This window comes from Bipolaris sorokiniana (assembly GCF_000338995.1).
Source record: "Bipolaris sorokiniana ND90Pr unplaced genomic scaffold COCSAscaffold_6, whole genome shotgun sequence".
Lineage (NCBI taxonomy): Eukaryota > Fungi > Ascomycota > Dothideomycetes > Pleosporales > Pleosporaceae > Bipolaris > Bipolaris sorokiniana.
In genome coordinates this window covers 695,972-708,457 of record NW_006911900.1, presented here as the reverse complement: position 1 = coordinate 708,457, position 12,486 = coordinate 695,972, and the positions used below count along the sequence as shown (strand labels likewise).

The 12,486-nt window shown below is 51.6% G+C and overlaps 6 protein-coding genes across 6 annotated transcripts; 4 read left to right on the top strand and 2 right to left on the bottom strand.

Annotated features, from left to right (window-relative positions):
• Window positions 1-125: 125 nt before the first annotated feature.
• COCSADRAFT_87624 (uncharacterized protein) lies at window positions 126-1,593 on the bottom strand (the record flags this gene model as incomplete). Its single annotated transcript, XM_007701218.1, has 3 exons — window positions 126-239; window positions 290-1,336; window positions 1,399-1,593. 3 exons carry the CDS (start codon window positions 1,591-1,593, stop codon window positions 126-128), a joined length of 1,356 nt encoding a protein of 451 aa, XP_007699408.1.
• A 415-nt stretch (window positions 1,594-2,008) lies between these two features.
• On the bottom strand, window positions 2,009-4,880 carry COCSADRAFT_36227 (uncharacterized protein). The gene is made up of 4 exons (XM_007700937.1): window positions 4,462-4,880; window positions 4,345-4,410; window positions 2,943-4,295; window positions 2,009-2,892 (listed from the first exon to the last, which is right to left on the bottom strand). The coding sequence occupies exons 1-4, from the start codon at window positions 4,479-4,481 to the stop codon at window positions 2,244-2,246; spliced, it is 2,088 nt and encodes a 695-aa protein (XP_007699127.1). The 5' UTR covers window positions 4,482-4,880; the 3' UTR covers window positions 2,009-2,243.
• Window positions 4,881-5,134: 254 nt separating this feature from the next.
• Window positions 5,135-7,268, top strand: COCSADRAFT_89052 (uncharacterized protein; the record flags this gene model as incomplete). The annotated part of the gene is made up of 3 exons (XM_007701217.1): window positions 5,135-5,161; window positions 5,223-5,415; window positions 5,473-7,268. 3 exons carry the CDS (start codon window positions 5,135-5,137, stop codon window positions 7,266-7,268), a joined length of 2,016 nt encoding a protein of 671 aa, XP_007699407.1.
• A 724-nt stretch (window positions 7,269-7,992) lies between these two features.
• Window positions 7,993-9,512, top strand: COCSADRAFT_315406 (uncharacterized protein). The gene has a single exon (XM_007701216.1). The coding sequence runs from the start codon at window positions 8,129-8,131 to the stop codon at window positions 9,266-9,268; it is 1,140 nt and encodes a 379-aa protein (XP_007699406.1). The 5' UTR covers window positions 7,993-8,128; the 3' UTR covers window positions 9,269-9,512.
• Window positions 9,513-9,854: 342 nt separating this feature from the next.
• Window positions 9,855-10,904, top strand: COCSADRAFT_36225 (uncharacterized protein). Its single transcript, XM_007700936.1, has one exon. The coding sequence runs from the start codon at window positions 10,054-10,056 to the stop codon at window positions 10,672-10,674; it is 621 nt and encodes a 206-aa protein (XP_007699126.1). The 5' UTR covers window positions 9,855-10,053; the 3' UTR covers window positions 10,675-10,904.
• Window positions 10,905-11,226: 322 nt separating this feature from the next.
• Window positions 11,227-12,210, top strand: COCSADRAFT_88394 (uncharacterized protein; the record flags this gene model as incomplete). The annotated part of the gene is made up of 2 exons (XM_007701215.1): window positions 11,227-11,479; window positions 11,588-12,210. The coding sequence occupies 2 exons, from the start codon at window positions 11,227-11,229 to the stop codon at window positions 12,208-12,210; spliced, it is 876 nt and encodes a 291-aa protein (XP_007699405.1).
• Between the last annotated feature and the right edge of the window lie 276 nt (window positions 12,211-12,486).

Sequence of the window (12,486 nt, the reverse complement as noted above, 5' to 3'; positions counted from 1 at the left end):
CAGAGGTGACTGGGTCAGAGAGAGTTGCGAAGCGAAGTGTTTCTCTGACAGCTAGAGAAGAAAGAGTATCACGTTAACCTGCCATTTTCAAAGCAGGACAGCGGTGACTAGAGTGTGTTTTTTGTTCACGACTCCGTAGGAGCAGGAGCAGCCTCTGAGGGCTGCGTAGGAGCGGGAGCCTCTGCAGCGAGGGCCTGGAAGCCTTCGGTCGTGATGTTGACAGCACCAGCTTGCACAAGCTATACCCTGTTAGCATCTTAATTCCCGAATAGCGTCGTCGGGGACTTACAGCGCGACTCAGATCATCAATTAGGTCCTCTGGGTCTTCAATGCCAACGCATAGCCTAATAATGTCTTCAGGCATATTCCTCTCCTTCCTCGTCTTCTCGTCAATGCTCGCGTGACTCATGCGGCAAGGCATGCTGATGAGCGAGTTTACACATCCAAAGCTTACACTAATACCCCAGAGCCTCGCGCTCTCGACAATGCGTTCACTAACAGTAACATCACCCGTTTCAAAAGATAGCACAGCGCCAGCGCCACGTGCCATACTCCAGTGCAAGTCGTACTGCGGGTGCGACTTCAGGCCTGGGTAGCGGACCTTGAAGCCGTGCGACTCGAGGAAAGTGGCTATGCGCATGGCATTCTCCTGCTGCTTCTCCATACGAACACCTAGAGTCTTGATACCGCGAAGGAGCAACCAGGAGTCAAATGGCGACAAGCCACATCCTGAAGCATTGATAGTGAAGTAGAGTCGATCTCCCAGAGCGGAATCGTTGACGGCGATGACACCAGCCATGAGATCGTGGTGACCAGAGAGGTACTTGGTGCCAGACTCATAGACAATATCAGAGCCAAGGTCGAGCGGATTCAATAGCATGGGCGACATCATGGTGTTGTCGACTGCAACAATGGCAGTGGGATTGGCGGCGTGGGCGATGTTGGCGATGGTGGGGATGTCGCAGATCTTGATCAACGGGTTCGTTGGTGTCTCGAGGAGCACCATGGCCGTCTTGTTGTTCACTACTTCGCGCACCTTTTCAGGATTCGTGGTATCGACGTGGTGCACTATTATGCCACCATGTGTCGAGAGATATTTGAGCAGTCTGTTTGTGCCACCATACAGGTCATCGCCGGTGATGACTTCGTCGCCGGGTCGTAGGAGGCGGGTGATGACGTCGAGAGCGCCCATGCCCGACGAAACAACGAGCGCGCGGTTTGCGTTCATAATCTTGGCCAGATGTCGCTCGAGATGTGTGCGTGTGGGATTGCCTGAGCGTGTGTAGTCATATTCGCCGCCGCCGCCGCTTGCAGACTCTTGTTTGAACGTGGCAGACTGTGAGTGTTAGCTGCGGCTCAAACGCAACTGTCCTTATCCACAGCAATGTATTGGCTTACCTGGTAGATGGGAACGGAGCTGGCATTGTACTGGTCGCTGCTTTCCGTGTACACCAGCTCCGTCATCAGTGCATACTTCCTGCCATTACGGGGCGAGCTGGGCGCCGGCGAGGGCGGTAGGTTATGGCCGTCAATGTCGAGCGGAAGGGCAGCCTTGCCGCTGGCGTTGGCCTTTTTGGAGCTCTCTCCGGTCATGGTGAGTATTGTGCGTCCGCGTTGCGGACTGGAAGGAAGATTGAGTGGCGTAGGGCTCACAAGATCTGTGATGCGCGTCGAGGGAATGACGAAATGCGAGTGTTGAAGTACAGAGGAGGTCTAGTGCAGCAACAATGGATGCAATCCGCAGACTTTAAGCTTTCGGGTGCGTGAGTCCAAACATCAAAAGCATTAAACGGCACTTCCACAGGCCATCTGCAAGGCACTCTAGTCCTGGCCTGTGGGGAGTCACCGCTGGAATTGCGCCATCGAGGGCAAATCGGCACTTTTCCCTTGCTCCGAACATCGCCCGCACGGTTCCGCACCCGGAGCAACATGGGAGGGGGGGCATTTACCCCAGATTGAGATAACGAACCCACCTCAAGCATTCACAAAATAGTCACTCGCTGGCCCACGAGGTATGCAAATGCTTTCCAATTACTTCAAAGCACGGGTATAACTGCTTCGAACAATTTAAGCCTACACAAACAAATACAATCATTACCACACAAAATGCAGTGCGCCCGAATCTGTCCGCCAAGACGAATGCCGGTGCTGAAGATACGACCATAAACGCCACAAATGCCCGCTCGTCATGAAACAACTCAATCCAGAGTTTGAAAACTTAAACCTCCCTCGTTTGCACCAATTTATCGCGGGTTGATTGCAGGAAATCCCTTCCTCACATGAAGGTTCATCTTGAGTTCGAAGATACCTTCTTCCGTTCCGCAGTACAGTGTTCGCCCGTCCTGGCTCATGGCCAGCCCCGCTGTGCGCACACCCAGACGTGGATCGTGAGTTGGGCGATTCGGGCGGCGAAAACCAAGACTCATTTCATACGTGTCTGCTAAAGTCTGGCTAGCACGCGCGTTTCGGAGACGTTCACGTGCTTGTGTTAGCTGACGAATTCGACGAAGTTCGTTACGCAGTTCAGGCACAGTAGTGTTGCTGTCAGTAGCAGATGGATGTGATGTTGTGTTACGGTTTGCAGCCCGTGTCTGCTCAGCGGTAAGCACCTGCTCGACTGTGCGCCACGCTTCATCAGTGGATGCCATCAATTCGCTAGTCATACGACGTGCTTGTGCTGGCACTGGGTTTGGCGACCGCGTAATGGCAGAATCGGTAATATTCGTAAGTGTTACTGGCGCATTGATCGTGCCTTCATTAATTGAGACAATGACAGAAGCCTGGCGTCGAGGCGTTGTACGCTCATGGAACCAGCGGGGAGCATGATTCTGACCCGTCCTCTCAGACATGAACTGAGCCATGGCTTCGGCAACTTCTCTAGCCGTAGGTTCTCTACACCATGTTAGCCCAAATATCTCGATGACAATGAGTACGCAACATACGGCACAGCGTCCAATGGCCCAGAAGCCGTGTAGTTGATGCTTCGGGGGATTATTTCCTGCTCACGTGACTCCTCTCGTTGTCGGTGGCTTGTTCGTAATGCACTGAGGACTTGTCTTTCGCGAGCTGTCAAACCAAGAGGATCATTGTCTGACTCAACCACGCCCAGCCGGCGATGTAGCCTCTGTCGCTCGGAATCAGCCTCGAAGTGGTACTCGTTTGTGGCGGTTACAGCTGATGCAGTTCCTTCAGTGTCGAGTGCACGGCGATATCTCCGAATAAAGTCTGCTTCGCGACGCAACTCATGCATCTCTGGGCTAAGAGTCAAGTCGAAATCAGCCAGCTCAACGCTTTCTAGGCCTTCTTCTTTTGGATCCAATGTGACTATTTGTTTGACTTTCAGACCAGCTCGTAAATCAGCGATGCATACTCTGCCTTGATCTTCGCTCCATACGAGAAAGTCCCATGGCGCAGGCGAAAAGTGCATTGTTCGTACTGCACCGGGCCCAGCCCGAGTATCAGGTCGCGTGGAACTGAGCAACTGCAAAATGGCTTCTTCTCCATACTCGACTATCTTCAGAAGTTCAACATCAAACACGGTAATGTATCCACACTCGGACCCAACCGCACAAAGACGGCCAGATGGTGACCACGCCGTAGTAAAATAACCATCAGCATGCGAGTTTGCAGGCCGGTGCAAGGTCACGTGCTTGAGTAGCTCCCACTCCGGCGGGGTTGATTGTATCCACCCTTCCGCCATCTTGTTCTCAGACTTTTGTGATTTTGTTCTCTCAAAAAAGTACCCGATGGGCGCATCACCCACAGCCACCAACATTTGTCCATCTGGAGATATTGAAGCATGATTCATCGCAAAGGGCAGGTCGAGTACCGCAAGTTCCAGATTCTGTGTGAGCGAGTATATGCGCACTGTCTTGTCGTTGTTGGTGAGTACCGCCACGACTTCATCCTGACCACCGCTCTCCCCAGGCATCTTGTGTATCGATATTGAGTTGACTATGTCGGCACCAATCTTCTCGAGACGTATGTGCGACGCAGCACCCAGAAGGGGTGGCCGAGACAGGCGGTGTTCGAACTCAAGAGGCAGCGAGGCATCGACGTCTGATGGGTCTGCAGGAGGGAAGCCCATCACCTTGATGGCAGCAAAGTTGCCATGCTCTTCTCCTCCAACACAGACATAGCCGTATCCGGATGCAGTGCAGCGTGCTTCCCAGGGTAGCGTCGTTACGTGTGCTTGTGTTCGTGTAGCGGCATTGAGACAGTAGACGGCCGCGCCACTCGCATAGTAGAGAAGGTCGGGTTCGGGACACGAGATGAAATGGCGTAATTGGTAATGACTATAAACGTTAGCTTTCCACGGAGAGTTGGACGGCGTACAGTACTCACGCGATGGGTATCTTTATAGGATAGTAGGCCTTCTGAACCAGTACAAAAGTATCCGTGTCTCGACTCCTGCTGCTGTTAGAAAAAGGGAAATAGAGAAAGACAGGCTCAAATACGCACAGAATGTCATCGACTGCCATAATTCTGCGGTCAGGTGGCAGAGGGGTGCATGTCTCCGTGTCTGGCTTATAAGTGAGCGCAGCTGGTGAGGCTCGGCGGTAGGAGGCGCTTTACGTCACAGGATGCTTGAGCGCACAAATGTAGGGAGTAAATGCAGTAGATAATAATAATTTTCGGGTGAGAATGCAGTGCTAGGGCTGTTTCCTATAAGAGGGCGTCTTGATCGAGGGTTGGAAATAGGGTGCAGTGCGAATGGACGTAAGGGTGGCAGTGTTTCGAGGTGCTCCGGGCGTCACCATCGACAAGCATCTCCCCCACACGCGCACGCATGCGCCAAGCCTTCCGCACTGGGACAGTCGTTAATGTCACCACCACAGGGCCGTTGTGGCGGCAGGGCCAATTGTGTAATGGCAAAAATACGCCTCTCGCCTCCTCTTCCGGGTTTATGTCGCGTCGTACATTTTTCGCTACAATTCGGAAGCACAGACATTTACAGCGGAACCTCGGACGGCAATCCAGCACCAAAACGAGCTAGAACCTTCTCCGAGAATTTTGTCTATCGTCAAAGCTTCCATCACTACATCATATAATCCACCCACCCTCCCACCCATCCATTCTACACCCAATTTTTCGTCGCCTGCATCCAATTCCGCAGCGTCTTACACAAGCCACAATGCTGTCCTCAAGGTTATCACGGAATGTAAGTAATTTTGCAATTGAAACAATAATCATTGTTGAAGCATTTTCTGACCTCATCGCAGTTTTTGCCTCGTGCGGCTTCGGCGGCGAGACGCACTCCCGCATTCAGGGCTCCGGCCATGTTTGCGCGAGGATATGCTGAGGGCGGCGAAGAGAAGGTAAAGGGCTCTGTCATTGGTATTGATCTGGGTACCACCAACTCTGCCGTCGCTGTCATGGAGGGCAAAGTCCCCCGCATTATTGAGAACTCTGAGGGTATGTTATAAACGTCACTTTGATTCCGACAGCAATACTAATAAAAACTTTTCACAGGTGGTCGTACAACACCGTCAGTCGTTGGTTTCACAAAGGAAGGCGAGCGTCTTGTCGGTATTGCCGCCAAGCGCCAGGCTGTCGTCAACCCAGAGAACACTCTCTTTGCCACCAAGCGTCTCATCGGTCGCAAGTTCACAGATGCTGAGGTCCAGCGTGACATCAAGCAAGTCCCATACAAGATCGTCCAGCACACCAACGGTGATGCCTGGCTCGAGGCTCAAGGACAGAAGTACTCGCCTTCCCAGGTGGGTGGTTTCGTCCTTGGAAAGATGAAGGAGACTGCCGAAGCCTACATGGGCAAGAACGTCAAGAACGCTGTCGTCACCGTCCCCGCCTACTTCAACGACTCCCAGCGTCAAGCCACCAAAGATGCTGGTCAGATCGCCGGTCTCAATGTTCTCCGTGTCGTCAACGAACCCACTGCTGCTGCTCTCGCCTATGGTCTCGACAAGGCCACCGACAACGTCGTAGCTGTCTACGATCTTGGTGGTGGAACTTTCGATATCTCCATCCTTGAGATCCAGTCCGGTGTCTTTGAGGTCAAGTCCACCAACGGTGACACTCACCTCGGTGGTGAAGACTTCGACATCACCCTCGTTCGCCACCTCGTCGACCAGTTCAAGAAGGAGCAGGGCATTGACCTGAACAACGACCGCATGGCTATTCAGCGTATCCGTGAGGCTGCCGAGAAGGCCAAGATTGAGCTGTCTTCTTCATCGCAGACTGACATCAACCTACCTTTCATCACTGCCGACGCTTCTGGTCCCAAGCACATCAACACCAAGCTGACCCGCGCTCAGCTTGAGAAGATGATGGATCCTCTTATTAGCCGCACCGTTGAGCCTGTCCGCAAGGCTCTCAAGGACGCCAACCTGAAGCCCACTGACATCTCCGAGGTTATCCTCGTTGGTGGTATGACCCGTATGCCCAAGGTCACTGAGTCCGTGAAGAGCATTTTCGGTCGTGACCCCGCCAAGTCTGTCAACCCTGATGAGGCTGTTGCTATTGGTGCTGCTATCCAGGGTGCTGTCCTTGCTGGTGAGGTCACTGACCTTCTTCTGCTCGACGTTACTCCTCTCTCGCTCGGTATCGAGACCCTTGGTGGAGTTTTCACCCGTTTGATCAACCGCAACACCACCATCCCCACCAAGAAGTCCCAGGTTTTCTCCACCGCAGCTGACTTCCAGAGCGCTGTCGAAATCAAGGTTTACCAGGGTGAGCGTGAGCTCGTCCGCGACAACAAGCTCCTCGGAAACTTCCAGCTTGTTGGCATCCCTCCGGCACACCGTGGTGTGCCTCAAATCGAGGTTACCTTCGACATTGATGCTGACTCCATTGTCCACGTTCACGCTAAGGACAAGTCTACCAACAAGGACCAGTCCATCACCATTGCCTCTGGTTCCGGTCTTTCCGAGTCCGAGATTGAGAGCATGGTCAAGGACTCTGAGCAGTATGCTGAGCAGGACAAGGAGCGCAAGAACGCTATTGAGGCCGCCAACCGCGCTGACAGCGTCGTTAACGACACCGAGAAGGCCCTCAAGGAGTTCGAGGACCGTCTTGACAAGACCGAGGCCGAGAAGATCAAGGAGAAGATTGCCTCGATGCGCGAGTTCATCTCCCAAAGCCAGTCTGGCGAGGGTACTGCCACTGCTGCTGAGATCAAGGAGAAGACCGACGAGCTCCAGAACGCTTCTCTGAGCCTGTTCGACCAGATGCACAAGGCCCGCTCTGAGAGCCAAAATCAGAGCGAGCAGTCTCAACAGCCCGAGGGTGAAGGCGAGAAGAAGCAGTAAGCGCTTCAATCGTTTGCCTGGGGTTTGTGTTTTCCGTTCGTGTCTCTTCACGTCTAAAAGCAGGCGTCTTGCATTCGGCCACGGCTGGTCTGTCAGGTCTACATGTGTAGACTTCCATATACCTCTCCGTGTTTGAGCATCTGTGTATCATATTTGACGATTTCTCTTCTCACATTAGCGTTTGTTTTACTACTACGGATCTTTGGTTCATGTCGGAATAACGGAAGGGTGATATCCTCTGGCGAACAAAATATATAACTATGGGATGGATGATGACGTAATCCATGGCGGAGCCAACGAGTGTACCATAGCCTGGAGTTGCGAGATGGTAGCGCTCAGCTAACTTCTCCGCTCTAAATCAACGATTGAAATGTTCACATGCATGTCTCAAACATGAATCGTTGGGTGCGGAATTTTTGTTTCTACTTATCTTCTTCATTTGCCGTTCCCACTTCCTGTCCTTGGCCGCATACGACTTGTCCAATAAATGTCAGATTTACCATCACGACCCACCATATACGAATTATTCAGGAAAGCCTGGCATTTTTTCCGAGGCTGCCTGCTTCCGCTTTTCAAACTAATTTGTAATATACACATCTGTTGTTAACGTTCCAAATTTTCCTCGATTTCATCCATGCATTTGTACATAATTCGTGTTCATACTACAATAAACTTGATCTCTTTTCTTGCCCGCCCGCTGTATATCAGAAAGAAATCTAGCGTCAACAGAAGGAGCTGTGAATTAAGGAAGCCTCTGTCACACACATACATTCCGAATCACTGTAACATTACGGACGCGAGACTCCTTGGGTCTATTTACAGCGTGCGATACAAATCTACGGTCCAAATCCAAGCCCAAAATGACCGAGGCGACGAACCACCCTCTCTCTGGCTTATGGCAGCCCACACAACTGCAAAGACTGTATTACGGCGCAGATTCAGTAACGAAGTATCTAATTGCCTGCCTCCCAAAGTCATCTAGCAAGGCCTTTATCATTACGGGTACCTCGCTGGCTAGCAAGACTCCCTTGGTGAAGCAAGTCGAAGAGCTCTTGGGGGAAAAACATGCCGGGACTTTCAGCAGGATTGGCGAACATGCACCTGTTGCCGAACTTGATGAAGCGACCGAATTAGTGAAAAAAGATGAAACTATCGACACTGTCATCTCCATTGGCGGTGGAAGTCCCATCGATAGCGCCAAAGCCATCAGCTATCGTTTACACGAAAAGACTAGAAACTTTCTATATCACATTACTATTCCCACCACTCTGGGTGCAGCTGAATGCACCTTCATAGCAGGCTACACAGGATTCGATGGAGTGAAGATAGGCGTCAGAGCAAAAGAGCTCGTCCCAAGCGTCGTCATCTATGACTCCAAATTTGCTCTATACACACCTGAGCGGCTATGGACGAGCACTGGTGTGCGCGCCATGGACCATGCTGTGGAATTGCTCTATCATCCCACCGCTTCCGAAATGCCTGCGCGATGGCTGGCGTTGCAGAGCGCAGCAATTTTATTCGAGGCATTACCCAAGTACAAACAAGATCCCAAGGACGAAGACAACATTACTAAGCTCCAACTGGCTGCTTATGGATCGCTAGGTTTTATAGGCTACAACCTCGAAGGCGGCATTGGACCCTCTCACGCCCTAGGTTACGCCCTTGGTTCTCCATATGGCATACCGCATGGAATCACATCCTGCCTTACGCTCGGTCATGTTGTCAAGTTGAAGGCCCAAGATCCTGCTGCTGCAGAGCAAATCGCCCGTCTCCTTCCGTTTATTGGCGAAAGTGCCTCTGGGGACACCAAGGTGGATGCGGAAATAGTCGGGGATAGGATTTTGAAGCTGGTCAAGGACTTGGAGTTGGGTAACGATCTGAGTAACTACAAGGTCGGCAAAGATCAGATCCCTATTATCACGGAAAGAGCAACGGGTGGGATGAAAGACGGTGCTGTTTACGATGCTGTCGAGGGGTTGGTGAAGGGGTTATTTGTGTGATACATTGGATAAAGGAGTTGATCAGCTGGCTAGATAGGAAACGGGATGGCCATGATGAGATGGAGAATTTCTATTAAAGTCAGTTTCATTGCAGATGACTTGTGATGTATATGTAAGCGAAAAAATTTAACTCGAAGTAAATAGTATACAAGCAGAGACCATCGGGCTGATTTTGACGAGGTTGTTCCGGGCTTTCATTTCGCTCGCTTCTTTCCGAGATCCACTAGTTACTACAAGTAGCTTTCTATTATGTCAACCTTGCTCTGGCTCTTATGTCCGAAATGGTTTATAATTCACTAGTTATAGTCCGTGGTACTTAGTCATGAACTATTCGTTTCGAGCCGGCTACTGGCAGCTGGCAAGCTTCTAGAACAGGGAATACCTCAGTCACAGTGTGCCAAGGCAAGACAGTGTTTTAATGGCCGAGACACAGAGTTTGGAATATTGGCATAAATCGGCAAGCCAGGTTCTGGATGGAAGAAAGAGGCGTCGCGTCAGTACACATGAGGGTAACTTTGGCGCTACGGCACAGCGCTCGGACCAATGACGCTACACCTGCCTTACACCCCATTGCCGTCATGCTTGGGACATGATGCTCACCTGCAGGCACAGACGATCACCCTTCCAAACGGCCCGTCTGCATCAGACACGAGACTGATGAACCACTCGGTCAAGGATCTGGTGTGCCCAGATCCTTTTGGTCTGCTTACCCCAACTTTTACCATTTATAGCTGAGGGTAAAGTCTCCCAGATATCACCTTCTACTAGCCAACTCGCCAGGCACCATGGCAGACACGCTCGCCGAGTCTGCGATTGTTCAAGATACTACTTTACCAGAGATCCCAGCTATTGTCGAACCCGATGTAGATGCGGACGAGCGTGGGCGCCTGAAGCGACGTAGGCAATCATCTCAGCACTCCCCTCGCCGAGCCTCCTCCCCCTCTCGCGGCCACGATCGCAACAGCGGCTCGCGTTACCGAACCCACTACCGCAAGCATCACCGTCCATCTTCCCCCACATTATCCATCTCCCCACCCACTTCGGTAGAGAAGAAGCTCAGACGGCGTAGTGATGCCGAACCCGACCATACATTCAGGGGTCGAGCACGCAACAGAAGCATCGACCGAAGAAGAACCCGAAGTCCGCTTTTCGAGGATGAAGATGCGTGTGTAGAGAGCGATGAAGATGTCAAGAGGTTCAGGAAGAGAAGTGCACCGCCTAGCCGGCGCCGAATGGATGAAGCAGATTTGGCAGCGGAGATTAGGCGACAGAGGAGTTATCCTAACCTTTACAAAGTGGACAGGAGGGACTCCAAGGTTGAGGTTGAACGGCACATGCAAGTGGGGACTGTGGGTTCTACAGAAGTTGCAGCAGCGCCCCACATGAATGATGACCGGCGACACTAGTACATACTTCTACATATGTCTGGCCTAGTCGCCCAGTATTACGGTGTGCAGTAGCAGTCTAGGATGGCGCTGGGGTTGTACGTTACATTTCCTATCCATAAGAGAAGGGCGCAGCACGGGGTAGAATTTGGTCAGCGTATTTGGCAGAAGATGTTTTTTTTTCAATCATTTCCTCTCTGGCATACGTACATATCGCGAAGTTATTACTATGTTCTATTCGATTGCCATGGAAGCTTACATAATCGCATTGTGGCTGTGCATGTGGTGAGGTCAAGAGACGTGGCGCCTGCAAACGGCCATCTTGGTGGTAGTACATACTACATAGACAGAGTGACTTTCTGGAGAATCACCTTTGTGCCCTGATTCTATCCGGCCGTCTCCGCACTGCTCAGCTCAGCATCGCGCTCGGCATCTCGAATCTTCCATACCGAGGCGCAACAAAAGGTGCCCCACGCCCCGCCGCCTACCAATCATCGAAGCCTAACTCCGCTCTCACTTCCGCTCGACGGTCCCCCAGCCTCGCTCTCCGGCTACCTTGTTGACTGCGCCGTTATGCCTCCGCCAGGCAACGAATACGCCGCCGAGCAACTCAAAAACTCCGGCAACAAATGCTTCAAAAATGGCGACTATGAAGGGGCAGAGACCCTGTACTCCCAGGCAATCCAGAAAAACTCGGCCAACCCGCTCCTCTTTACCAATCGCGCAAATGCGAGGCTAAAGATGGAAAAGTGGGAGGGTGTTATTGACGATTGCATTCGGAGTATTGAACTGTTGAAAGACAACATGAAAGCTTTTTTCTACTTGGGTACGTATGATTGATTGCCTTGACGCGGTCCCGTCTAGTCTCCTAACCACGTCGAGCATAAAGGCGTGATATTAACTTAGGCCCATGGGCTAATTGATGTACGTATAGCGCAAGCACAACTCGCCATCAATCACCCGAATGAGGCGCTATCATCTGCCCTTATGGCCTACGAGTTATGCACCACATCGGCGCAACAAACCTCCAATGCCGCCACCATATCTGCCCTAGTTCTGAAATGCAAAAAGGCCAAATGGGACATCCGGGAACGGGAGCGCATAAGAAGACGAGGGGATCTTCTCTCGGATCTTGAGTCTATGTTGGAGACACAGTACAAAAAAGACATGGATGAGATAGATGTTCGCATGGAGGCTGGGGAAACTAGTCGAACAGACGGCCAAGAAGAGAAGGCAGAGCGGAAACAGGAATTTGAAAAGAAGCGCGATGATCTACGAACGGCATTTGCCATTTCCGACCCCGACAACCAACAGAAACGCGAAGTGCCGGACTACCTCGTTGACGGTATTACGTTTGAAATTATGCACGACCCGGTAGTCACAAAGAACGGTCGGTCGTACGAGCGCGCGACACTAATTGAGCATTTGAAGCGCAGCCCTACCGACCCGCTCACCCGAGAGACACTTACAATCAGCGACCTGAGACCGAACATTGCACTCAAAGAAGCTTGTGAAGAGTTCATGAGTGCAAACTCTGGGTGGGTGTATGATTGGTAGGTTTGCGCGACTTTATTCGCTGGCGATTGACTTGGTAGGTATGTTGCATGGGGAGTTACGTGTTGCGATGGAAGAGAGTTGGGAAACAGTTGCTGACAATGCTACAGTGAGAATGGTGAGATGGATAGAGATGCACGTTGGGCGCATCTTTCATCAAGCTAAGGTCTACAATTTCTTCAAAATTCTTCCATCTAGTTGAGATTGTCATATTTGCATTACGAGGCGTTGGTTGGTAATACACTCCCCATGCGTACGTACTATTTAGACAGCATTGAG